Here is a 25,365-nt window from a genome sequence, read left to right as displayed (position 1 = left end):
TGTTAAAGATTGATATTAATCAAGCTTCCATACAAAAGATATCATCTTATGCTGTTTATTTTCTTCTTTGGTACGAAGCTTCCCGCGTTGATAATAAAGTCTTTAAGTGCTGCACCCTTTAACGGGTCCTCCTGTACCTCTTCCTCGCTCGCCCCTAGATCTTCGGGGTCCTTGCCGCCCTTTCTTGGGCAACCCTTATGTTGGGGAAAATTTTACATGCGAGATTCTCATCATTGATACAATTGCCGCAAATATTACAAAATTTCTTACTCATATTTATGAACTTTTTCCCAGTGACCTCTCATTTCTTTTGGTTTAGACAAGGCATTTGCCTTATCTCAATTATCACAATCACGGTGGTTGCAATAAAGAGCTTTAATCATTGCTTTCTTATATTCATCATCACGAGACAAATACAATCTAGAGCCTAAATAAAAAAACATCATACAACTCCAATAAGAAGTTTGACAAGCATATATCGAGAGCATACAACAGTAATGATGGAAACATGATATATAATTGACAAGCATAAATCGCGGGCATACAACAGTAATGAACAAGTGTCCATGTGACCAAGTGGCATATGAACTACAAATATATAAGTCTAATTCAATTGTTGAATACGTACCGGTGAATTGACCTAAAAAATTGTAACATTTTGACCCAACACAAGTTTTAAGAAATGTAATAGAAAGTGTGTTGCAAAAGTTAATGGAATGTGGGGTCGACTACCAAAAATGATAAAAGTGAAAGGTGACAAATTTTTAGGAACGAAAGAAAACGGAAATAGGTGACAAATTTTAGGGACAGAAGGAGTAACATTTCTCGTAATCTCAAATATCTCTATTACATTGTGTTTAGGGATAATAGTTACGCACTTCTAGATAGAGGCAATAGCGTGAAAAATGGTATTAATCCGAAGTCAACAAATGAACTTCAACATTTTTATTTAAGTTTAAATTTAGTAAAAATTAGACAAACTACAAGTTATATGTTTTATTTTAAAAACAAAAAATTATAAGTATATTTTATTTTTGCATATAATATTTTAGAATCTCTTTGATATATATAAATAAAAAAAATTCAAACAAAGTTTGGCCCAACCCACTTGGCACCCACTTGTCAAGTGGGTTTAGGTTGGGCCAAGCTTCCCAACCCACCTCAAACATGGGTCTGGCCCGGGATGGGCTGTATAGCCCAACCCACTTGACAACTCTAACTCTGTCCACCAAATGTTGTCCGCTTTGTCATTTCAGTTCGGCCACATTTATCTTTTTTCATTTTTGGTAAGTGGACTGTGGACCCCACTTTTCACTAACTCATTGCACTCACATTTTATTATAAAACTAACATTTATATAAAAGTGAGACTCATTCCACTAGCGTTTTCCACCCTCTTTTCTTCATATTTCTTCAAATCCACACCAAGTCAGATGTAGGCAACGTTTAGTGGACGGATGAAGTAAGTATTTTCTCTTTTATTTCCCTTAGTGTATTCTCTTTTCTTTCCCTTTCTTTCTTTTTTGTCTATTCTTTATTTTAGTGAAAAATATCATTTTGAACATTATTAAAAGATTAACATTTTGTATATAGATGGGACAATGGAGAAAAATTAAAACTTCATAATTTCATTTTTCAATTTCAAAGTTCATGGACAAACCCAAATTTAACCTAACGAAAAATTATGAAATAACCAAAAAAAAATCAATTTACACGAAACATGTTATTTAGGAATATAAACTAAGATACTTAATTTACAAGATAAAAAGTTTCGACACTATATTCATGTTGGTACAAAAAAATTTAAAGTTATATGCGAATTTTGTTTATTTTAAATCCAATCACCACAATATCTTGGAATAGTTGTACTAAAATAACAAAATTAAGAATGAAAGAAGTCAATAAATTTAGTCACAAAGAAGTGAACAATAAATGGTGATATTAGAATTGAAGTATCTTTAATACCTCCTACTACATTTGTTTGATCTTTCACATACATACATAAATTTAAACATATTTGGAGGAAAACTGAAGTTGTAATTTCAGCTCAATGTAGTACAACATACCTGCCTTGATAGGTGATAAGGATAATCCCAACTTTTCCTAGGAATTGCCCAAAAAGTTTTGTTTATGAGCATTTAGAGTTTATAACTACAAACTTGTTTTTTCTGTCTCAGCTATTCAGATCCCCTCCGCTTGCTAATCCTACTCTAGTTCTTGGTGTTTTCTGCAGCATTGGAGTCCGATGTACTTCCTCATCTATTGCACAACTTGGCTCCGAAACCTCCATTAAGAGATGGCTGCATCTAGACAGTATATGCGCAAAGCAAGAGCTGAAGAGTTGTGATTCTAGCCGCAGTTGCTGTTGAATTTTCTTGTGCATACATTTGAAACAACCACTTCCCAATCAATCTAGAGACAAACAAAAGTAAGCTTTAAGATTTGAAAAATAAGAAATGACATCAGTAAAACTCAACATGTAAAATATTAGCGATTTCAAGCTGATCTTCGAGTGCCAGCATGCCATAAAAAGGGTACCTTTTATTTTGTATAGAGAGAAATAGCCTAAGTAAGGATGTGTGATATACGTCACAATCGACAATGCTGTCATGAGCCTTTCCATTCAAATGGAAGTGTCTGAAAGATGGCAGATTTAGTACAGCGACATGGCAGGAAGAATCTATGAGCCTTTTCTGCAATGACAAAAGGTAAGTTCCTAAAGAAACTGCAACCGCATAAATTTGGTGATATGATCGACAAAATATTCTGTCCTGTCCTGATACTTTTGGTCTTTTAAAAGGTCATCAGTTATTGCATATATGAACAAATTTATAGTATAGAGCATGCTACAAACATTCAGAAAGAGAAAGAAGAACCACTATGTTTATACATATATATTTTTCAAACTAAGAAGAATATATTCTTTGGGATGGTCTACACGACACAAGCAAAGGTGTGTGTTGTGAAATCCAATTCGATTACAAGAGTTGACACGCGAGATATGGGTGTGTTCAAACTTCTTCATAAAGAATGGACTGAGTACGCGCGTCTTGGGCGGTGCTCTGAGACGCAGCTATGTCACCTTCGAAGGCAGAGTGTGTGGGGCTGGCCTGCGACATGGTTGCAACAGAGTCAAGAGGGGCATGTTCGTGGCCCTCTTTTGCCCTAGACAGGTCGCAATTGTGCTTTTGCTTCTTTTATATTGGGTTGAACATATGAGCTTTAATCCTACTTTCTGCCATTTAGTAGACCTGTAGCCGATGCATTGAGGACATCATCCGTAGCCATCACCAATACTTGCTCACGATCGTGAACATGGTCCAAGCTCGTGGGATTGTGAAAGTGAGGACGTAATTCGGCATACATACTCCACCAAAGCAATTGGACAAACACTAACCTTGACTTTCCAAAAAACAACTCGTCGATCTCTTTCCGGTGCAGGTGCTGACTTGTACACCACAAGTCGGCTTATATGGCGGGAGAATAGAATTGAAATTAGAATTGGAATTGTTTCAAGAGATTTAGAACATGGTGTTTGACATTGACATTTCCATTCGTAAGAGTCAGTTTGCCATTATTTTCATAACCACACCTCAACCAAACAATGCTTTAGATTTTTTCATTCCTAAAATAACATCTACCAAACTCTCAAACCATGGGAAAAACAAATTATCCATACAACTATGAAAAGCCCCAATGCATGTTTACAAATTTTCTGTTAAATGCATGTTTACAAATTTTCTGTTAACTGTCGGTTAGGTTCTAGTAGAAATTGTTGCAACACACTCGGAACATTTCGAAAATGAGTTTGAAATGCCAAAACAGACCAAAACTAATGATTATGTAACAATCAACTCTTAAAAATAACCTCTTCATATAAATCATAAAAGATCAATGATAGGCAAATTACATCCAGTGTAGCTCCACTACAAATAACTAGCGTGGATACCAATAAAGTAGACTCCCAGCTTTCAAAATATAAAAGATTAAGATTTAGAAAAAGAAAAAGAAAATAGAGTGCACAGTGGTATATCGTTCAAGGTGAGTCCAGTATATCAGATGTCAAAAGTATCAACAAACCCAATATCAATCATGTTTTTAAGTAATCCAACTTAGAAGGAGATTAGATCGTCTTTGGGTGGCTGCTGTTTCTTTGCATCTTGCGCCCCGGCCTCCGACGTGCCGCCAGACTTCTTGCCGAAGATCATCTCATCTAGATCGTCCATCATCTCGTCGTTGTTCCCGCCGTTGCTGCCCGACCGAGGCTTTCTGACGAGGGATTCTTCTTTGCCGGCTGACGGTGAATCATCGGGCTCAGCAGCGACCGGGATCATGGCAGGCTCCGGCCCCTTTGGCGACCCTGAGGGCGTCTTCATCTCTTCAAATTTGGATAGAACTTTTTGAATCTCGTCGTTAACATTCAGCGCTTCGAAGAGCACTGCCTCGTTGTCGCCACCTGTTTCGATTATTTTCTGAACCGTGTAACGGGACTCGCGGCATTGGTGTAAAAGGGTGGTGGTCAATTCATCCTACATAGAGTTTGTACATTTGAAAATCAAGTAGAAATATGAGCACTGATCAATAACCATTAAAACTAAAAGATAGAAGAATATTAGAGACGAAATACAGCAAACCCCAACTTTCTATAAGCTCATGCGCCTCTTTCAGCATTGTGATCTACTCATTTTTGTATTTTATCAAGCAAATCATGCCGAAATTGCCAAAACTATGATATGATGTACTGATAAACAGCTTGAAGTTGGCTTTACAGATTAAACTAATCTTTGAACAAAATTGTAAGAAGATAATGCCATCACTAATTAAGTCCCTAAACAGTGAAATGATGTAAATTTAAGCCCCCCGAACATTTTACTGATGGTCCAATAGAATGGAGAACGCGAGGAAGGCTATTAATCAAATTCTGCACTTATATCCAAAAATTTCTAGAGAATCTAAAGACATGATGATTATGACCCGAAAAAGAATTAAGATAATGGTAATTGGAATGAAAGGAAAGCTAAATCAGAAGCAAATGCACTCCTGTACATGGCATCAAGAGTGAGGCACAGTCGAAATGACAATTATGATATGCAAATATAAAAGTGGTTTGCTACCTCGAGAACATCTTGCTGTGGGGAAGAGGATAAAACGGTGCTTAGAAGCTCAATACTGTTTCTTGCCACATCAAATGCTTCCTTTATCTGTTCAGCAGAAAAGCTCTGCACAGGGATATCATAATGGAGTTGCTGTCCAGCTGTGGCATTAGGTGCTGTTGCTTCCACAGATCTTGCAGGAGTAAATATTGGAGCCAGACTCTCTTCATCACGAGCAGGAAATCGAACTCCTCTTGATTTCAAACTCTAAAAGAGAGTAGGAACACAAATAGGAAGTTGGTTAACGATTTCTCAAGACAAGGAATAATTTAAAGGAGATGATAATAAAACACAAAAGGCTAACTTAATACCAGTTCTTAATTTCAACAACAAGCAGCAATGAACAAAACAATATTGGAAATTCGGACCTATTCAGAGAAGCAATTGTACCTTATATGTTTCTTCAAAAACAGGCAGGTAACGAAGTTCATTACTGGACTCTCCCCACGATTCAATCAATATCAGAGCCTTATTCCGATTGTTGACCACAGTCTGCGGATCATCAATCAGCTTCACCATCTCATCCAGTACCCTCTCCGCCGCAATCTCAGAGAACGCCTTCTCACAATTCTTCGCAACAGTTTCAAGCAACACAAGGGCCAAATACTGAATCCTAGGGCTTTTCAGCACAATCCTTTTCTTTATTCCCCTGATCAACTCAACACTGCTGACCCTCTCATGATTGATCATATCACAAAGTTCGAGATTTGTGGCCCAATCAGGCTCGTCAAGAGTCTCGGCAGTTGCTTCTTCGACAAGCTTATCAGCCTGATTCGGACCGTTGAAGAACTCCTTCATCTTGAAACTAACAGAGCTCACGCCAGCAGTAATCTTCTGCCCCACCTCAGATCCCCCAATTTTCAAGCGCTCACCAAAGGCGCTGACTTTCTCCATCAAATTGTCACTCATATTTTCACAGAACGATCTAGAAAACCCTGAAACGGTTTTGATATTCTTAAGCAATGGCAATTTGGATCTAAAATGAAGTCTAGTTTGCCAAATCTTTTCAATGAAATGCTCAAAAATATCAGATAAACCCAAACCCTAGTCAACAAACTATTTGATCGAATAATTCAGTTCAAATTCAAAATCCTATACTATCCAGCCACAGACCACATAACAAAACCCAAATCCTTTACAACTTAAAACTCAAACTCCAATATTCAAAAGGAAACAACACTAAACCCTAAATTGTACAAGACATAGAAATGATACAAATTAACAGCAAAAAAAAAAAGGCAAAAACAACCAATTAAATACAAATTTCAACAGATCATGAATCAAAGCATAAGTGGTAGATCGAGAAAAAAGGGGCTAAACAGGATACCTTAGAATTGAAGGAGAAAAATCTTGGAGAAGAAGACTTGGTTAAAGTGAAGGTTATTCCGTTTGAAGTGTGACGACTCTTTGGGTTTTAATATATAGACTTTTTTGGAGGCTTATTTCCACAGCGGAATCTTCTGAGCTGCAGGCTACCGTCAAAGTTATATACTCCATATAATCTGAATTAATTAATAATTGTAAATACATTAATATTAGTTTTATCAAAATAGATTAATAGCTCAGGTAGTTGAGTTTATCCTTATCTCAACTTAATTGGGAAATATTAGTATTATGTTGCACGTGTACCGACGCTCCAATCAGATCGTAAAAACAATTATGTTTTCACCAAAACAAATTATGTCTTTTAATCTATACGTATATAAAAGGCGAGTTTTGACCATTATTTTGAATAATAAAAAAATTTAGATAAGACTTTAAATATTCAATAGTTATGGGCGTTTAGAAAATAATAATGCACAATTAAAGCAATTTAATATTGTCACCACACCACAATCGGTTACATAATTTATTGGTGCATTTGATTTGAAATTTTAATAGAGAAATGAACGTTAAAATAAATGTCAATTGACCATAATTGATTGATATTATTGCAGTATGAAATACAACATAAAACAAGTCTCTATAAATACTCATTCACAAGACGTCTTCTTTCAACGAAATTCCAACAATAAAAGTAAGAAGAAATGAATGTTGGCGAGTGCTCCAAAGTCCAAACTAACATGGAATGCAAATTGCTGAATTTGATTTTGAAATACACTATTTTGTGAAATTTTACTGTCCATGATTTTTTATAATATTGTGATTTTCAATAGTGGACTTCTTGCATAATTTTATATCATGGAACTCTTGTGGTCACACAAAGTTACAATATAATATATGTGATTGATTTTTGTTTGGAGTTCTTACCAGCGAATGGAAGCAAACTGACTGGATGAAAAAAATGACGCTAACGTATGACAATGGAAGTGCTAGAAAAGATTACCAAAGAAGATGAAGGTTAATCAAATAATGGAGGCGGAAAGAAAATATTGGAAGAGAAGATAAATAGAAACGTATTAGAGCATATATAAGAGAAGATAGAGGGGAATTCTTTAGCCTAATTAAATATATTTTTTTCTTTGTTTTTTGATTAATGGTTTATTGTTGATTGATTTTAAGTGATGGAATCATGGAACTAATTGAATATTAGTAGCATGGAAAGTCTACCATCATTTATAATATTTTAATTTTCACTTAATAATATTGATATCATTGGGGTAAATATATACCAATTGGAAGAATTAGATTATTCCACTTCCAAAATTAACCAAATATTAGATGTATATTAAAATATTATTATATTATATGAAATTGATTTTTTTTTTCAACCAGTTGAGCATACAATCATGGGGAATACGTTTTTTTGGGTAATTAAGATGAAGTGCTGAGATGTGTAATCAGTTTAAAGATGAATAGAAAGTATAATTTTTAAAAGTGCTAAAAATAATCAACAACAAAATTCACTCATGGAAAGCTAAATTTTCGAAATTACCAAAATAATAAACATAATCAATTATAGAATTGATTGGTCATTAATGAGATTATTGATATGAATTGCTGAGTGAGATTAATGAGATCATTTTGTTAAAATGCTTTTTATATTTTTGTCATTTATTTATTCTGAATAATTAATTAACTTTTGTTAATATTTTATTTAATTGGATAGTTAAAAAAGTGATTCAAAAATTATTATAATATTTGTAATGAAAATTTTGATCCATCAACCAAGCATTTCAAATTAAGATTATCCTAAATATAACGTAAGCAATCAAACAATTTATATAATTCAATACTATTAATTTAGTCATACAAAAAGTTCATTACCGTACAAAACTCTAACTGAATTCTTAATTAGCAATAGACTGTGTAACTCTAAATGAATTCCTAATTAGCAATAGACGGTGTAACTCTAAATGTATTCTCAATTAGCAATAGACTGTGTAACTGATTCTAATTAGTTGGTCCAATTATTTAATTAAGAGTTTAGATCCATGCTCATAAAAGATAGTTACATTTGTGGGACGACACGAGATTTTACGAGGTTTTGTTTTCTGTATAAAGTAGAGAAAGAAAATATAATATTTATATTAATGCGAAAAAACTTTTTCTAAAAATGAAAATGAACATCTTTAAGAACAAAGTGAAAAGGAAAGTGAGACATCTTATATTAAGGTGATCATACTAAGTAAAATATATATTTATATTAAATATATTTTACAAAAAGAAAATTTGCAGCATCGTGAATTGTAAAGTAGCATAAAAAATAGTATAGATGTTTCATATTTCAATAAGCCACGTTTAAAAGTACAATAAATAAAGATAAACGTTACAACATTCAAAAGGGCTATATTATTCATAGTGTTAATTCAATCAATTAATGTAATATTTTGTGTAGTTTATCATTTGAATTTTTTTATGGTCATAATTTTGACGTTTTGAATATTATGAGTTATCGATTTATTATTTTGTTAAAAGTGTGATTTACATTATTTTTAGTTGAGATATATGAAGGATTGTTTTAAACATATTTTTAAATGTGTCTAACACTTGATATAGTCTCTTCGTCGTTGTCCAAATAATTGTATCTGCCTTGATTCCATTTCAAATATGTTTAACTTTATGTCTCTAGGTGTAAAATGAACCGAGGAGCATATATTTATTGGATTGTTATTATATAGTATATTTTTCTTTTTTTTTAAATTTTATATAGTTATATTTTCGTTTTTTAATTAATCAATTAACAATTTAAACATTTATGATAAAAAAATATTATGTCGTGCATCGCACGTGGGCTAACACTAGTTTCATTTTAACACCCACATTTCAATATATTATTATCTAAAACTAAAACAGAAATTTTAAACTTTTTTGTTGTTATTCTAAAATAGAAGTTTAATACTCTTGATCCACTAAAAATAATACTCTTTCACATTTTAATCCATATAATACATTATTCAAATAGTAATATAGTAATTTATATTTACATTATTTAAGTTTATTTTTAACTACAAACTTATAATCATTTTATAATACTGATCTATAACACAAAACTTCCAACATCTAAAAAAGAATAGCAGTAATTCATTTTTCGTTTATGCATTTAAAGAAACTTTTTCATCACTTCTTTTCATTCTTCAACTATTCTTTTTCTTTCTTATTCTACCTCATAAATTGTGCATTAAATGCACGAGATGCACAAATAAGACTATTTTTATTGACGGAGTGAGTATTTGATAGCTTCAGATCCTAAGTACTACGAATTAATACATTTTGTCTCTAAATTGATAGTGTCGTTAAATGAACCGTTAAAATTAAGTATGTCTAGACAGATATCGGGTATTGAATACCCAATATTCACCCGAAAAATTGAGTAATTGGATACCCAAAATTCAATTTTCGGATTTCTAATCAGGATCGGGTAGTGAGATTTTTGGATTATTGGCTATTGGCTATTGGGTTATCCGATACCCAATCGGGTATATCCGAATTATTCAATTTTTTAAAAATTAAATATAACCCGATACACACACAATTGGATATATCTGAATCATTCAATTTTTTTAAATTAATAAACTATAACTATTTATCATGATTTTTAAAAATTTAATTAATTAAATAATATAATTTCTTTCTTTATGAGACCTAAGTAGTAAGTCACATTTAGTTGGGTAACCCCAGAAATCAAGCGCTCATGCGTAATTAAATGTAATTTCTTTCCTTACGAGACTTATAAATTTTGATAGTTATTGACTTATTTTAAATGGATGAAAAATGTTACTAATATTTTATTACTATAACTTATAAATTTTATATTTCTAATTTCTCTTAAATTTGAACTACTTATTTCTAAAAGTTTGTAGTAATTTTCTCTTAAATACTACTTCAAGTTTGTAATAAATTCAAACTACATGTTTGAATTTTTAAGAGTTTATAGTTATTTTTTTAATAAAGAAATTAAAATTAAAATCGAGACTAGATACCCGATTTTCCGGGACAGGATACCCGAATCGGGTAATTGGGTACCCAAAATCAAATTCGGATCGGCTATCGGGTATTAGGTTTTGGGAAATTCGGAATTTGGTAGCAGAAATTTTCTGATCGGGTATCCGCGGGTACCCAATTTGACAAGCCTTAAAATGATTTTAACTCAATGGGAAATTTTTTGTCATTTTGGTTCATTCCTTAAAATTAGTCCACTTTTATTTTTTGACAAGTTTTTGTTTCTTATGAGATGACTTATTTTCCACTAATAAGACTTCATCCTTTTCTATTTCTATCTCATACTTTACTAATTTTGCACACTTTTTGCTCCTTACATAATACTTACTCCCTCCATCCGCCATTAGGAGTCCTGATCACTTTTGCGCACTCGTTTTATAAAAATGATAATAAATAGTTAAAGTGGAGAAATGATAAAATAAGAGAGAGAATAATGTTGAGCATGGCGCACACACACAATAGACGTCTAAGCATATTCAAGTTCTAATGCAATGACCATATAGTATTTCATCTGCATTTTTTTTGGTCTCTTCAAAAATTTCAGCAATTGAACTGAACACCTGATGTTACCTCTTATATGTAATTACCCAACCCAACAAGCATTTTATTCTCTGTCGACACAAGGCAGAGTTGTAAATTCAAAATACTGTACTTAGCTAAATAGAAATATTATTTCTCATTTAGTTATGCGCCTGAGAATGTGCCACCACAACTAATTTAAAATTATTACTCTCTAGTACATAATTTTATTATATAGATATGTAATCAATTGGCCGACGCTGACGAAACAACCAATTAAAAAAGCAAACTTCGAATGGAAGATTTGGTAATTACAATTATAATTTAAAATATTCTCAAAATTTCTTGTCTTAGATGATGAGTGAAAATAAAATGAGTAAAACTTTTCTTATAATCGATACGTAAATCAGACTAGCAATACGTCATTTGAAATAAATACCTATATATGTTAATCCAACCACAAGTCCTTTTAACTTTGCAAATCAATGGTGCATAAAAATGAGATTGGTCAAGTGCACCCTAAATACAAACATTACCTTAGTATAAAGCTATAATGCTACATAAACGTACTCTATTGATCTGCTGTTAAACAAAAGATGTTAAATGCATGTCAACGGCTCAGTATATATAAAGTTATAATTACACATCTTATTCAAAAGACAAGCACCAAATATTCAAACGGGGAGCTAGTATCTAGCTAAATGATTCGAGCTTCGCAAAGCATGGAGTATAATATATACACAAATTACTCTCACCTCATATAATTTATAGAATCACGCCCTTTGGAGAGTCGGATTTTTTGTCGCTTGGAGTTGGAGCATCTTTTGGTGAATCAAATGAGTGAAGCTGAGTGTAACCTTGAGCTTCATTTCTTCCCTGCTCTTCCTCAGCAACTTTCTCCATTGTTTTCTGTCCAACATCCCCGGCTGCCTTTTGAACCCGGCTGAAAGCACCGGCAACCCATGAAGTGCCAGTTAGGATGTATCGGTTTTTCATGATGGCAGTTCCTGCGCTACTCACAGTCTGTTCTGCAGCAGCAAAAGCTGTTTTAGTCTTCTCAGAAACCTGGAACTTCTGGTCTACTTCCTTCACTTTGTCGTTGACTATGGTCGCTCCAACAGTGATTTTCTCACTCAGTCCAATCTTTTGATCCAGCGATGCTACTTTGGCTGAAGCAGTTGATATGAGTTGGTGCCTCTCATCGAAAGACTTTGCCCTGTTAAGTGCGTCCTTCCCTAAAATAAAACCCTTGGCCAACATGCCGCTAACAACATCCTCTGCCTTCTGTGCAGCAGCTGCAACACTACCGCCTGCATTATCGCTTTGTGATGCCTGTAAAAGAAAGCTGTTAAATAACTCCCCACGAGAGGTATTTCAAAAGTGAAAAAACAAAAGCTTCCATACGGTAGCTGCTGCTGTTGCTGGCAGTGTATAGTTTGGTTCAAGAGCAATGGTTACTGACTGGTCCACTATTGTAGCTCCCTGCAAAATAAGATTGCTTAAAATTTTGCCTTCTACGACAAACCAAGATTTTGTTCCTTTATTTCGCCTTTCTATAGTTCAACCAGAATAATAATTAGACAGAAATAAACCAACATTCAACTGGAAAACAGACCTCAGTAACGAGTAGAAAAAAAGGAAAGCAACAAAAGGGGGAATTGTGATGCACTTTCCTATGGAAATCACTTATCGACCTAAACAATTAAGGATCAAGGAAAGGAAAGATATTCAACTTTAAGGAGAAAAAGATACTAAAATTTTTACTGTATGGAATTGATCAACTTCTGCCTCAGCCAAAACCATATGTCAATTATCATGGCAAAACAAAAATGTAAGCAGTTAGTACAAAGTTTGGATTTGTGAGCAGTTACAAACTAAATGGTATGGATTTGACAGAAATATAACAAACACATCTCATTTTCCAAAAACTGAACAACACCCCACTCCCAAAAATAGGGTGCAAGCCCAACAACAGATAGAGAGAGAGTATTGAGAAGGATACCGAAAGAAGAACAGCAGTTTCTGCACCCTGAGCATCGTTGAAAGTGACATACGCAGATTGAGATCTCTCACTTTCACTGAAAACAAGCAAGCAATAGATGAGTCCAAATAACATTGCTAACCACCATAGAGCAATCATCCGAGACTTGAATCATAAAGGAGAAACAATCTAAGGGTCAGTGACCGAACCTTTTCATTTCAACATATTGGATCACCCCAGAAAAGGAAAAGAACTCCTGGATGTCCCGCTCTGTTGCACTGAGTGAGACATTGCTCACTTTCACAGTCCTGGTCTGCCATGAACAAAGAGTGAGAGGATTTTCAAATATACAGTTTCAGCACAAAGTTAAACGGATTTATCCTTGATAAATGATCTCATCCAACTTAAATAACTGAATAGAATAACATCCAAATATTGGTCCAAATCCAAACCCCCCCTAATTGAAACATTCTTATTCAAAAACAACAAATTGAATCTTAGCTCGAACAATCATGTTACTTTCCATAATTGTCAATAATCCAGGAGAAACAAAGAATAACTCTAGGTCTTGAGCCACAGTACAAATTCAGCTTAGTAGCTCTTGTTCCAGATATAATCATCATCTCATCTATTACGTTATAGGCGATCAAACGTTTTACTATATTATATCCATCAACACACTCACATACAAATAATAGACATATAAATTCCTCAATTCAGTTTAGTTATTGACATCCTCATTTGGAAAAACCAAAAAAAGCTCAACAAATCGAAAATCAATCAGGAAAAATAGCTATAATCTGCATCTCAATCCACTAAAGCAGCGATATCACAAAATCGAAACCAAACTTATTCACGGAAACCTAAGTTTTTAACAAATCTTGTTCGAGGTAAAATACTGCGAAAAGCCAACAGGGGAGAAGAAAATTGAAAAATATCTAACGCTACTAAATAAATTTGTGTCTAACAACACTGAAAATGAAAAAAAAAAACAGTGAAAACTAAACCATGGATATACTTACAGTCATTGCCTACGAGTGCGCGTGATTACAGGAGAGATGCGAGAGAAATTTGAATCTGTGAATAAACTGGAGTAGTTTGTGTGAGATAGAGAATTGGATATTTGATGATCAATTTATGAGTCTTGGAAGTTAAGGAAGAAGTGTGTGGACCCGTGGGGTATGCAGTTTGCGGTTACATTAAAATTGCAGATGCGACTCTTAAATTTTAGGCGGATCACAGCGAATTGGACTGAACCGCACTGGAGAGTACCCGCGTTTTTAGGCGTCACACGATTCGCATCGGCGTGGAATATCAAATTTTCAGGTGACAGTTTATTAAAATCTGCCCATTCATGAAACAAGGCAAATTATTTTTGGAAAATATGGTAATATAAATATGAAAGGTTCGATTTTAATTTAACTATTTTCACAACAATTAAACATACTTACAAAAATTGATAGTTAAAATAATACTATACGAAAACTAATATTATGTGAAATACTTGGTATAAATAATATTGTAGTACTAAGAATTATAGTTTGCGACTAAGTTTCATGGTGTTTTTTAAACTACTTAATTATATTATTGATTATTTTTAAAATATTTTGAACTTAATACTTCCTCGGTCCTAGCTCTAAAGAAAATAAAGTCGTATCCTTATCGAGTCGTCTCAAATCAGTTGAATCATTTTTTTTTTATAAAAGCCTTTAGTTTGTTTGGTATGGGCTATATGGATTGTCCCATAAAAAAATAATCTGACTCATAATTATTAAATTTCTGTGTTTGACTGATAACAAGAATAGACAGGCAAGTCATTTTATTCCTAAATTTTAAATTATTATGTTTGGTTTGATTTTTATAAAGATATGGAACGTAATCATATTCCTAATATCAAGAACTTTGATGTAAAATTGGGGATTCTTTTTCCTCCCTCTAACCTAGGAATTCTTTTCTCCTGAAGTAAAACTTTAGAACGACGCTTTTTTCATTCTAACTTTTCTTCATCATTCTCAAACTTTTCTTCCTCCATATCATTCTCAAATTTTCTTCATCATTTCTTCATATCATTCATAAGGAAAATTATTCTCATGCAATTTCATATTTTGGGTGTTTGTAGACAGTCTTCCTAACGCCAGTTCGATGCCTATTACTCCCTCCAACACTATTAATTGGCACCAATTTCATTTTTCGACTGTCCCTAATTAATTGACACTTTTTTTTATTAATTTTTGTAATGATTTCATATTTCATTGACTCATTTCATTCACATTTTATTATAAAATTAATATATAAAAATAAGACTCATATTCCAATTAAGAAAGGACGGAGGGATTATATTTGTATACACAAAAATTACTAGTATTCAATGTATAAACTTTTCTAAAACTTCTTCAATTATATTCATAATCTGTTATTAAGATTGTAGAAATTAAGTTTTCCAAGTCATGAACTCGCAATCGATATTGTTTAATTCATTTCAAATTCAGTGTTAATTTCCTTTTGTTTCTTTTTTTTTTGGTAAAAAAAAAATAGACAGAGCTGATTACAAACTAGCGAACGTAAGAAACACCTAATCTATCATGCATCAACCAAATGCTAAGACTCAAAAGAGAGGACTCTAAAACACGGTCTGAAAGTTGTATTTGTAATGTGACTAGCAGCAAAATTCCCTTCCCTATGCACGTGACGGAGCACCACTGAATCAAACTCATGTAATAAACTCTGCACTTTCTGTACTTTAAATCTGCAATTGATATTGATGGTCACTTCAAAGTTCCCCACAATCATGGACACACCAGTAAAACTATCACTCTCCACCTCCAACTTTCGAATACCCATATTCTTTGCCAACTGTAATTCATGAAATAAGCACCAAATTTCGGCAGTCAAAATAGAACAGACTCCAATATTAGCAACAAAACAATACCTCCAAGTTCATGCAGTATCACAGATGAGACCACCACCAAAAGCATATCCTGATCCCCCCTCTAGCGATGCATCAGTATTGAGCTTAAGGATATCCGGCAAAGGGGGCTGCCAACTGACAAAAGTGGGTAGTCGAGCTACACCAGAGGCTGTATTGTTTGCCATTTTTGCCTCTTCTACCGTCTTTGCTATACTAACAATCCAAGTCATGCTCTATATCAAATTCTCTCTCCCTTAAAGATGAAGCTACATCGTCTTTTCCTAATTTGCCAGCACCCTACTCCATATATCGTGCACCGTTTGACTCCACTTCCTAACAAAAATTTTTAGCTAATATATTGAATAATCCAATCTGACATATTTAAAGCCATATCAAATAAACCATCCTCTCGGCCTCTCCATATCTCATAAGTCCTTGCCATATTCTTTTCGCGTGGATGCAATCCCGTAGCATATGTAGGGTAGTCTCCTCTTCACAACCACATATGCTACGCATAGCTGATGGAGAAATATGTCTTCTTGCTCTCTCCGCATTTGTTAGGATCCCATTATTCAGGAGCAGCCAAAAAATAAGTTTTAATCCTTGTGGCTTGTACCAGCTCCAAATTCTCTTACATGGTAAGAAAATCTGTGACCTATGTCCTTCCATCAGAACTTCATAAGCAAATTTGATAGAAAACATCCCAGATGATGAAAGGCCCCAATACACTTCGTCTTTCTTATGCTCTGCTCCCGGCAGCATAATAGCAGCTATCATATCAAGCACCGATTGAGGCAACAAGTAACTGAATTTAGACCGTGCCCAAACTGGAATCTTAAAAAGAAAATTCACTGTACTTTTGTTTCTTAGTTTGAACTATTAGCCATCCATTCATTGTTGTCAATATAATATGTCAATTAATTGATACAATTTTTTTTTCAATTTAAAGGAAAAAAAGTACAGATTTTAGAATTTTGCAAAGATTAGGGTTCTAGCTACAGACACGATATCTTATTTGAGCTATTATCAATTTATTAGATTATTGCAAATAAATAAATAAATAAAAAATTATAGTTTCAGAATTTCCAAACACTGTATTTCGGAATTCATATTTCTAATAATCATATTCATAGGAATGATAATCTTAAAAATTATAATCCCAGAAATCATATTTCTAGAAATCATATCCGAGAATTCATTTTTCCTAACAACTTTTCTTTCCTATCTTATATTTTTCTTTTAAATTTTATTATATTTTCTATTTTATTTTATCTTTATTCTAACTTCTAAATATCAATTCTTAAATTTTATGATAAAGAATTTCCCAACAAAGTTAGGAGAGAGGGATAGTGGAAAATTTAGTTACGAAGAAATTCACTTTGCGTAGTTATGATTTATTAATTAAAACACCTAAGTAAAAACTTAACCAAATAGCAAAGCGAAATTCGTGGGAAGCATGGCGGCGCCAAACATCCCACTCATCAATTTCCCAACCGTCAATACCGACCGCCACTTGGCAAACCACCCCACCATCGCCCTCATCGAAAAATGCTCAAATCCGCACCACCTCAAGCAGCTCCACGCCCAAATGCTCCGCGCCGGCCTCTTCTTCGACCCCTTCTCTGCCAGCAAGCTCATCCAGTCCTGCGCCTTCTCCCAATTCTCCAGCATCGACTACGCCCACAAGGTGTTCGACCAAATTCCCCAACCAAATCTCTACTCTTGGAACGCCCTCATCCGCGCCTACGCCACCCGCTCTCAGCCCCTCACCTGCCTCTCCATGTTCTCCCGTTTGCTCCGAGACTGCGCCGAGAAGCCCAACAAATTCACCTACCCTTTCGTCATCAAGGCGTTGGCTAAGCTCAGGGACTTGGAGCTCGGGAAAGGCATCCATGGCATGGCGATTAAAGAGGGCTTCTCCTCCGATTTGTACGTGGCCAACTGCTTGATTCATTTCTACGCTGAATGCGGCTGCTTGGACTTGGCGTCGCGAGTCTTCTCTAAAATGCCTGAGAGGGATGTCATTTCTTGGAACTCGATCATTGATGGGCTCGCTAATAGTGGCCGCGAGGATGAGGCCATGGAGATTTTCCGCGCTATGGATGAGGAAGGCGTGAAGCCGAACGATGTCACAATGGTGGGGGTCTTGACTGCTTGCAGGAGAATGAAGGTGGATGTGAAGTTTGGGAAGATGGTTCATTCCTACATTGAGAAGAATGGGATAAAACAGAGCTTGATCCTCTGCAACGCGATTCTTGACATGTACACAAGGTGTGGAGGCATGGACGAGGCCAAGATGTTCTTCGACAAGATGGTGGAGAAGGATATCATCTCATGGACCACAATGCTTGTAGGGTATGGCAGTTTGGGGGATTTTGATGCGGCTAGAGGACTCTTTGACTCATTGCCTAGCAAAGACATTGCAGCGTGGAATGCTCTGATCTCGGCCTATGAGCAGAATGGTAGCCCTAAGGAGGCCGTGGCCATTTTCAATGAGCTGCAGCGGAGTAAGACGGCGAAACCAGATGAAGTCACTCTTGTTAGCACTTTATCAGCCTGTTCTGAGCTTGGGGCAATAGAGTTAGGTGGTTGGATCCATGTGTATATAAAAAAGGAAAGAATGAGGTTGAATTGTCACCTTGCAACTGCCTTGATCGATATGTACTCCAAGTGCGGCGATTTGGAGAAGGCGCTCGACGTCTTCCACTCAGTCGAGTGCGCCAAGGACGTCTTCGTGTGGAGCGCGATGATTGCAGGGCTAGGAATGCACGGGTGTGGCGTATACGCAATGGAGATGTTCGAGAAGATGTTGGAGGATGGTGTGAAACCTACAGCTATTACCTTCACTAACTTGCTATCCGCCTGCAGCCACTCAGGCCTGGTCGAGGAGGGGAGGGCGTTCCTCGACCAGATGGAGCGAGTGTACAACATTCCGCCCGGGGTGGAGCACTACGCGTGCATGATCGACATCCTGGGCCGGGCGGGGCTGCTGGATGAGGCGATGGCGTTGATCAAGGCCATGCCGATGGCACCCGGCGCCTCAGTGTGGGGGGCTCTCCTCGGGGCGTGCAGGCTCCACAAGAACGTCGAGCTGGCGGAGGAGGCGTGGGCGCGGCTCCACGAGATCGAGCCACGGAACCACGGGGCGTACGTGCTGTTGTCGAACGTGTATGCGAATTCGGGGCTGTGGGAGAAGGTTTCGGAGATGAGGAAGCGGATGAGAGAGGTCGGGCTGAGGAAGGAGCCAGGGTGTAGCTGTGTTGAGGTGAATGGCAGTGTTCATGAGTTTCTAGTGGGAGATAACACGCATCCTATGTCGAAGAAGATATACTCGAAACTGGGGGAAATCGCGGAGAGAGTGAAGAGTGAAGGGTATGAAACGAAGAAATCGGAGGTGCTGCAAATGGTGGAGGAAGAAGAGATGCAGGAGAAGGCTCTAAGTCTTCACAGTGAGAGGCTGGCTCTTGCGTATGGGCTCATTGCGCTCGAGCAGCCGAAGCAGCGGATTCGGATCGTGAAGAACCTTCGTGTCTGCGAGGATTGTCACTCTGTGTTCAAGGTTGTGTCAAAGGTTTATGGGAGGGAGATTGTGTTGAGGGATAGGTATAGGTTTCACCACTTCAAGGAGGGGTCTTGCTCTTGTAATGACTATTGGTGAAGACCTATTATGCCTTACGTTCGTTTTGTTATGGAGTACATGATAAAGATGTGATAGATATTTATTTGTTTTGAACACTAAACAAGAGTCTGGTATTTAGTATCGAAATAAACGTGATTCTGTAGCTCAATGCCTTGCGAGACGTGTTACAAAAGTATAAGCCATAATTCATCCATACATTCCTTCACTACACTAGTGAAAGTTTTGCTTCACTTTAATAAACAACACCACGACTCTATATTCTTTAACTATTTATGGATTCCACTTGTTTTTATCTTTTTCTATTTCTTTTGCTATTTCTTTTTTACTCCAAAATACAAAAATTCATTAAAATCCTATAACTACATTTTACATGTGCACAAAGAAGTAACTTTGCGGCTGATTTTTTGTTGCATGATGCATATAGCTTTTCTAGAGCGGTTCATGTTTTAGAAAATCCACCGATGGGTATTAACAATTGGTTGCTTCATGATAGATTAAGTGTTTCTTATATTCGTTAGTATTAGGTGTTTCTTATATTCGTTAGTTTCTCTTTTTAGGCATTTGCTCGCATTTATGTACCAAAAAGTTACATAAAAATCTAAGAATTACAAAGCAATAAAATACATCATCTAAATTCGAATCACTAATTATTGTGACCAAATTTCTATTTCACCAAAATCTGTTTAATTTGATAGAGTTTTTGAGTGAAAAATTTGTGGATAAAATGAAGTATTTATAGATGAATTTGTAAAGTATTGGAAGATAAAAAGAAACAAATCCACTTGATAACGGATAAATTTTGAATTTTGAGATATATTTTCAAATTAATAATAATTTTTTGTAATTTTTTAAATAAAAAAAATCTCAAATGAAGCTCGCGAGTGTGCTTCACGGCGCACATTGATTGAGTGAGGGGGGCAGGACGCGTGGAGGAACAACTCACATTCGTCCCTCGGCCAAGCAACACTGGGGGGACAGGACACTTGCAACACGTCCCTCCCTTGTCTAGTCGTCCCCCCCGGGAAGTGACGAAATGCCTGCGTTGTAGATGCCCTAACATACGTCAGTTTTCATGATTTGACTAAACTACCACTATTATCATCCTTTCACTTGTAGACAATGTTTACTTTGGAACCGCAATTTAGTAAGAAGATTTTGATGCATCAAATCAAATACTACTAATGTTGCAAATACATTCAAACAAATATGAAATCATACGGTATATAAAATCTTATCTCATATTGCCTAGCAAACGATTTCTTTGATATAATATTTTCTACTTATCGTGAGCACATTATAACTCAATTCACCTTGACTCAACACAGTCAACAAGGCAGACTCTATTTACCACAGGGAATGCAGTTAGTATAGAGAAATCAAAAGAAAAATGGTCCCAATTTTGCAAGTACACGCATTATTAAGATGAATAAAGAGCATAATCAAGTTTCGAAGACATTATTTCGAGACTCAATGATGCTGCAGGCGTGGTATAGCAGCAGTTCACACATTTTGCATCGAAACATAGTCTCTACATAAAAGTTTCAAAAAACAGGATATCAGACGAGTGCAGCAGAAAAGGCTTCTCACCGCAACAATTCGTCCACACTATTTGATAGAGTATCTTTGTATCCAAGCCTGATGGTACACCCACCTGAAGAAAGACAAAAACTTCAATTTTCCACATTATTTTTCACAAATCCGACACTGAAAATTCTTATATACATGTACTGCACTAATCCGTTGATTTTCCAACACATGACAATTGGACCATATTCGTCAACTTATACCATCTTCCATAAAAATGATGGGTCCAACTGCCACATGTTGTACAATCAATGGACTCGTTTGTCAAAAACATTGGCGTTGTGTATGTTTGTAGTCATGCAATTATATTAGGCATATATAATACATACACACTGAAGAAGGTGGTAAAATGGGCTAAAACTAATCTCTAGTAAACTGAAGATAAATTATTACCTCTGTAAGGGGTGGTTTCTATGGACTGATGCTTTGTTAACCGATCTTCGCAGATGATGTAAGAAGCCCCATCTGTTCAGTAAGATTATTCAAACTCTTCAGCCTGTCCCATTCGCTTTCTAGTTCAATCAATTGATCCGTGTTCATCTCATGTCCAAAATCAACAGTATTTATCTCGTCTGTTATCTCAGTATTGGGGGTCTCAGGAAGAAACTGTTCCCAGAATACATCGTTTATACTCGGAAGCCTATGAATATTGTCACTAATACCCGGCAACTTATGGATATCATCACTTATACCCAACCGCTTATGAGTATCATCATCCATACCTACCAGCTTATGAATGTCATCGAGCAAGATGTCAACGTCATAATCTTCCAAAGGCTCATCTGACGGAGGAGGTATAGGGGCATCAACAAACCCCGGAAGTGCATCAACAGAACTGAAATTTATAGGCTCCGGCCCGAACGGTCTATTAGGAAGGTCGGCACTATTTCCTGGACTGATTACTTGTGTTGGAATAAAATCAGGTACCCCTGTGCTTGCCTCTGGAAAGTGGGTATTGCAAGCACTAGCATGCGTCAGACAAGAGGGAGATTGGACCTCAGACAGGGATGAGGTATTGGGTACAACCTCTGAAAGAGTCACTCCTGATATTCTACTGGATGAACTACTAGTACTATCTAACAAATCAGGGGGAGAATGTGCACTATCAATCAAGAGACCATTAGGACTGCTCAGTTTAGACTCGGACCTATTTGATGCATCCATTTTCATGATTTGTGTTAGCATTGCCTTCGCAGCTTCATTCATCAAAGGCTGGTATTTGACAATCTGTCCATCGGGCGATGTAATACTCAACTTGCGAGCTAAAATTTCTTCATCCTGATTCGGTAGCCTCCTTTTCTTGTTAGCACTAGAAATATGTCTACTGCTGTCGTTCTGCTGATGCACCAGCTGTGAAACAAAGCCAGGACTTTGCATAGCTTTTGCAAGGAAGGACATCATTTGTGTCTGTCGTTGCTCCATTACATGAACACGCTGACCAACAGTCTGCAATTGACTGTCGGTGGTTTGTTGCTGCTGCCTCAACCTAACAAGTTCCTGCATGAGAAGATTCTTATCTCTCTTCAACCTCTCAACCTCTTCCTCCATCCCAAATTTACCGACCTCAATGCAAGACGGGATAGGGGGATTCTGAACTTGAACATTTTGTTGCTGGCTTTGTGCATGGGATGTTTTACGCCTGTTTATGGTTTTCAGTAAATGCTTGTGACCTTTAAGAAAACCCTCATTAGCAAACTCCCAACGATCAGAATCCACTTTTCTGAAGCCCTGTTTGACAACAGAAGAGGGCAAACTATAAAGGAATTACTGAGGCTCGACATACACAAAAACGCAAGATGGTAGGAGCCTAAATCCTTAAGCACCAAATCCTATAGCTTTATATAAACAAAATAATAGCCCTCTTCAAATGCTTCCACAGCAGTTTCAAAAACATTTTGCAAACTGGAATCTAAAATAGCCACTAAAATTCTTTGTTCGACTATACATGATGCAACCTTAACCAACATGTATGTTAATGCATCTACAGACTACAATAAACCGCCAAAAAGGGGGATCTGCTTGGTCACAAAGTCGAAAGCAGAGCTAACAATCTGATACTATGATATTCTAATCACTGAGCTTAAACAAAAAATATCATTATCAATTTCCAAATTTTTATATTTGTTGCAATTCTAGAAGATGCTTATCTAAATAAGTTTTGCAAAAGCAAACCTAATCATCCCTATCTCGCAATCTAGCAAGAAATACTCCGTAAATAGTCACTTTTTGTTTATACATCAGGCAACCTCAATCAACATAAAAATACTAGCTCAACACTAAACCGCAAAAAACACAGCAGAAAGCAGAACTCACACTCTAATGTCTTTAACACAATGAGCTCAAACACCCAAAATCATCATCAATTTCCAAAACCTGGATCAAATTTCAGAATTCTCGTAATTATAAATGCAAAATACGCATTTTCTACGCATCTAACTTTAATCTAAAACACTAGAAGCCAGGTAAAACAGTAGAGAAAGAAACTAACATAAGTATTGAGCTGGCGAACGAAGCTGGAGAAATTATTATGCTTGAAATACTTAGGCAAAAGGTCTCTGGCGAACTCCGGCACATTCCAGACGACGAAGCTGTTGTTGTTCTTGCTCCACGATACCACCGCATCCGTCGCCGGATCATCCACCATGTCGTAAGTCTTACTCAGAAACGGCGGAGGAGACGCCGCCGCTGTTGAAATTCCTCCGCCTCCAGCCTCCATTTCTACCGAATCACAAACTAGAGAGAGGGGGGAGGGATTGTACGGGATAGAAGAGAGAAGAAAGCGCTAGAGATGTGTGTGTGTGTGTGTGAGAGAGAGAGAGAGAGCCCAGGAGACTCCATAAACTGTTCATTTGCGCCACTAATTATCATAATTATCTAACTAAAATTAAATACTCCATTTATATATAGTACTATATGGATTTCGACTACTGTTACCAAATTCCCTGCATACATTAAGTTTCATTTCATGATCAAATTCAAAGATGCTGATATCTAGATAATTAAATTGTTATTATAGACTATAGTTAGATTATGATATAAAATTGGACACCATCAATCAATTTTTTGTATGTTTCAAAATCATTATACACGATAATAAATCTGTGAGTAATGTTGGTTGAATAGTTACAGTTTTTCTGAGTAATGAATTATTGTTAACTTGGGAAATAAGATAAATAAACCTATTGTTAAAATTTAAAAATTAGAAACGCCCGTGTTTAGATTAGCTGATCTTATTATTAATAAATCAAATTAAGATCTTGTTAATAATAAATCAAATTGCAATGACGAGAACCAATAATTAATAATATCGTGAATGGATAGAGTTACAAAATAATACTATAAAAAATAGTATCAGGTGTACATTTTAAGAATGGTCAGAAATTGTATTATCGATATGTCAGTCATTTTCGATTATTAACCCAGAAAAGAAAACAAAAAAACAAGATTAATCTTCCATGCATTAAAATATATCCAAAAGGCCCCCTCAAAAGAAATATTTTAATCCACTGGAGCAAGATAGTGATAAACTTTTGAGTTCTACCTCAAAATGCTAAAATAAAATCAGAGCATTGAATTTTATATTAGTCGTAACTTGTAAGACTAGAAGGCCAACAAGTAATCAATAGATAGATAATTTCAATAAATTAATCATTTTTAGCAAAGGATTAACGCTACATATGATTGAGTATTCCAAGGATTACTAATGGAATCATTTTTGTAACAATTTTTTTTTAGAGTAATGGCAAGGGGCAGGGGCAAGGGCAAATGCAAGGGCAAGGGGAAAGACCCGGCCTCTTCCTCGCGTACGGGGGCCGAGGAGGATGTGGAGGAGAGGGGAAGTAGGACCATCTGGACCGTGGCGGAAAACGTCGCGCTTGCGAAGGTCTGGATCGGTGTACTCGAGGATCTCTACATCGGGAATAACCAACATATCGATAGAATGTGGTTTCGCATTAGTCAAGGCTACCTCAAATGGAAACCGACTGAAGGGAAGCCTCACGGTCCCGAGCAATGCCGGAAACAGTGGGAGCGGTTGAGGCCTAAGCTTAGTCGATTTGCCGGTCTCTACCAAGACAACCTCCACCAGCAACTAGCGGTATGTCCGAGCAGGATATGAAGATCCGTGCCATGCAGCAGTACCCGACAGGTCGTTGAAGTTCCGTGAATTCGAGCATTGAGAGGTCTTTCTCGTGGTGAAA

At 36.1% G+C, this 25,365-nt stretch overlaps 4 protein-coding genes across 7 annotated transcripts; 1 reads left to right on the top strand and 3 right to left on the bottom strand.

Moving 5' to 3' along the window:
- Nucleotides 1-3,856: 3,856 nt before the first annotated feature.
- On the bottom strand, nucleotides 3,857-6,618 carry LOC148932739 (TOM1-like protein 1). Its single transcript, XM_089065917.1, has 4 exons — nucleotides 6,480-6,618; nucleotides 5,543-6,087; nucleotides 5,114-5,359; nucleotides 3,857-4,528 (listed from the first exon to the last, which is right to left on the bottom strand). Exons 2-4 carry the CDS (start codon nucleotides 6,059-6,061, stop codon nucleotides 4,112-4,114), a joined length of 1,182 nt encoding a protein of 393 aa, XP_088922043.1. The 5' UTR covers nucleotides 6,062-6,087; nucleotides 6,480-6,618; the 3' UTR covers nucleotides 3,857-4,111.
- Nucleotides 6,619-11,681: 5,063 nt separating this feature from the next.
- LOC148932738 (binding partner of ACD11 1-like) lies at nucleotides 11,682-14,216 on the bottom strand. The gene is made up of 5 exons (XM_089063679.1): nucleotides 14,057-14,216; nucleotides 13,244-13,347; nucleotides 13,056-13,131; nucleotides 12,458-12,535; nucleotides 11,682-12,385 (listed from the first exon to the last, which is right to left on the bottom strand). The coding sequence occupies exons 1-5, from the start codon at nucleotides 14,060-14,062 to the stop codon at nucleotides 11,819-11,821; spliced, it is 831 nt and encodes a 276-aa protein (XP_088919805.1). The 5' UTR covers nucleotides 14,063-14,216; the 3' UTR covers nucleotides 11,682-11,818.
- A 3,075-nt stretch (nucleotides 14,217-17,291) lies between these two features.
- Nucleotides 17,292-19,730, top strand: OTP81 (Tetratricopeptide repeat (TPR)-like superfamily protein). The gene has a single exon (XM_089064720.1). It carries the CDS (start codon nucleotides 17,399-17,401, stop codon nucleotides 19,598-19,600), a length of 2,202 nt encoding a protein of 733 aa, XP_088920846.1. The 5' UTR covers nucleotides 17,292-17,398; the 3' UTR covers nucleotides 19,601-19,730.
- Nucleotides 19,731-20,343: 613 nt separating this feature from the next.
- Nucleotides 20,344-24,033, bottom strand: LOC148932736 (heat stress transcription factor A-1-like). Of its 4 annotated transcripts, none has more exons than XR_016135519.1 (4): nucleotides 23,655-24,033; nucleotides 21,560-22,894; nucleotides 21,170-21,233; nucleotides 20,344-20,635 (listed from the first exon to the last, which is right to left on the bottom strand). XR_016135519.1 is itself a non-coding variant. In XM_089064721.1 (3 exons), exons 1-2 carry the CDS (start codon nucleotides 23,880-23,882, stop codon nucleotides 21,596-21,598), a joined length of 1,527 nt encoding a protein of 508 aa, XP_088920847.1. In that variant the 5' UTR covers nucleotides 23,883-24,033; the 3' UTR covers nucleotides 20,980-21,233; nucleotides 21,560-21,595. The 4 variants fall into 4 exon arrangements, 2 of the variants coding, with proteins under 2 accessions (XP_088920847.1, XP_088920848.1); XR_016135518.1 differs by having other exon boundaries at nucleotides 20,344-20,619; XM_089064721.1 differs by lacking the exon at nucleotides 20,344-20,635 and having other exon boundaries at nucleotides 20,980-21,233.
- Between the last annotated feature and the right edge of the window lie 1,332 nt (nucleotides 24,034-25,365).

This window comes from Salvia hispanica, chromosome 2 (genome assembly GCF_029641045.1).
Source record: "Salvia hispanica isolate PSC_SH4W2 chromosome 2, Shi_PSC_v1, whole genome shotgun sequence".
Taxonomy (NCBI): domain Eukaryota; kingdom Viridiplantae; phylum Streptophyta; class Magnoliopsida; order Lamiales; family Lamiaceae; genus Salvia; species Salvia hispanica.
Note: the sequence above shows the minus strand (reverse complement) of the source record. Positions and strands in the feature narration are given on the sequence as shown.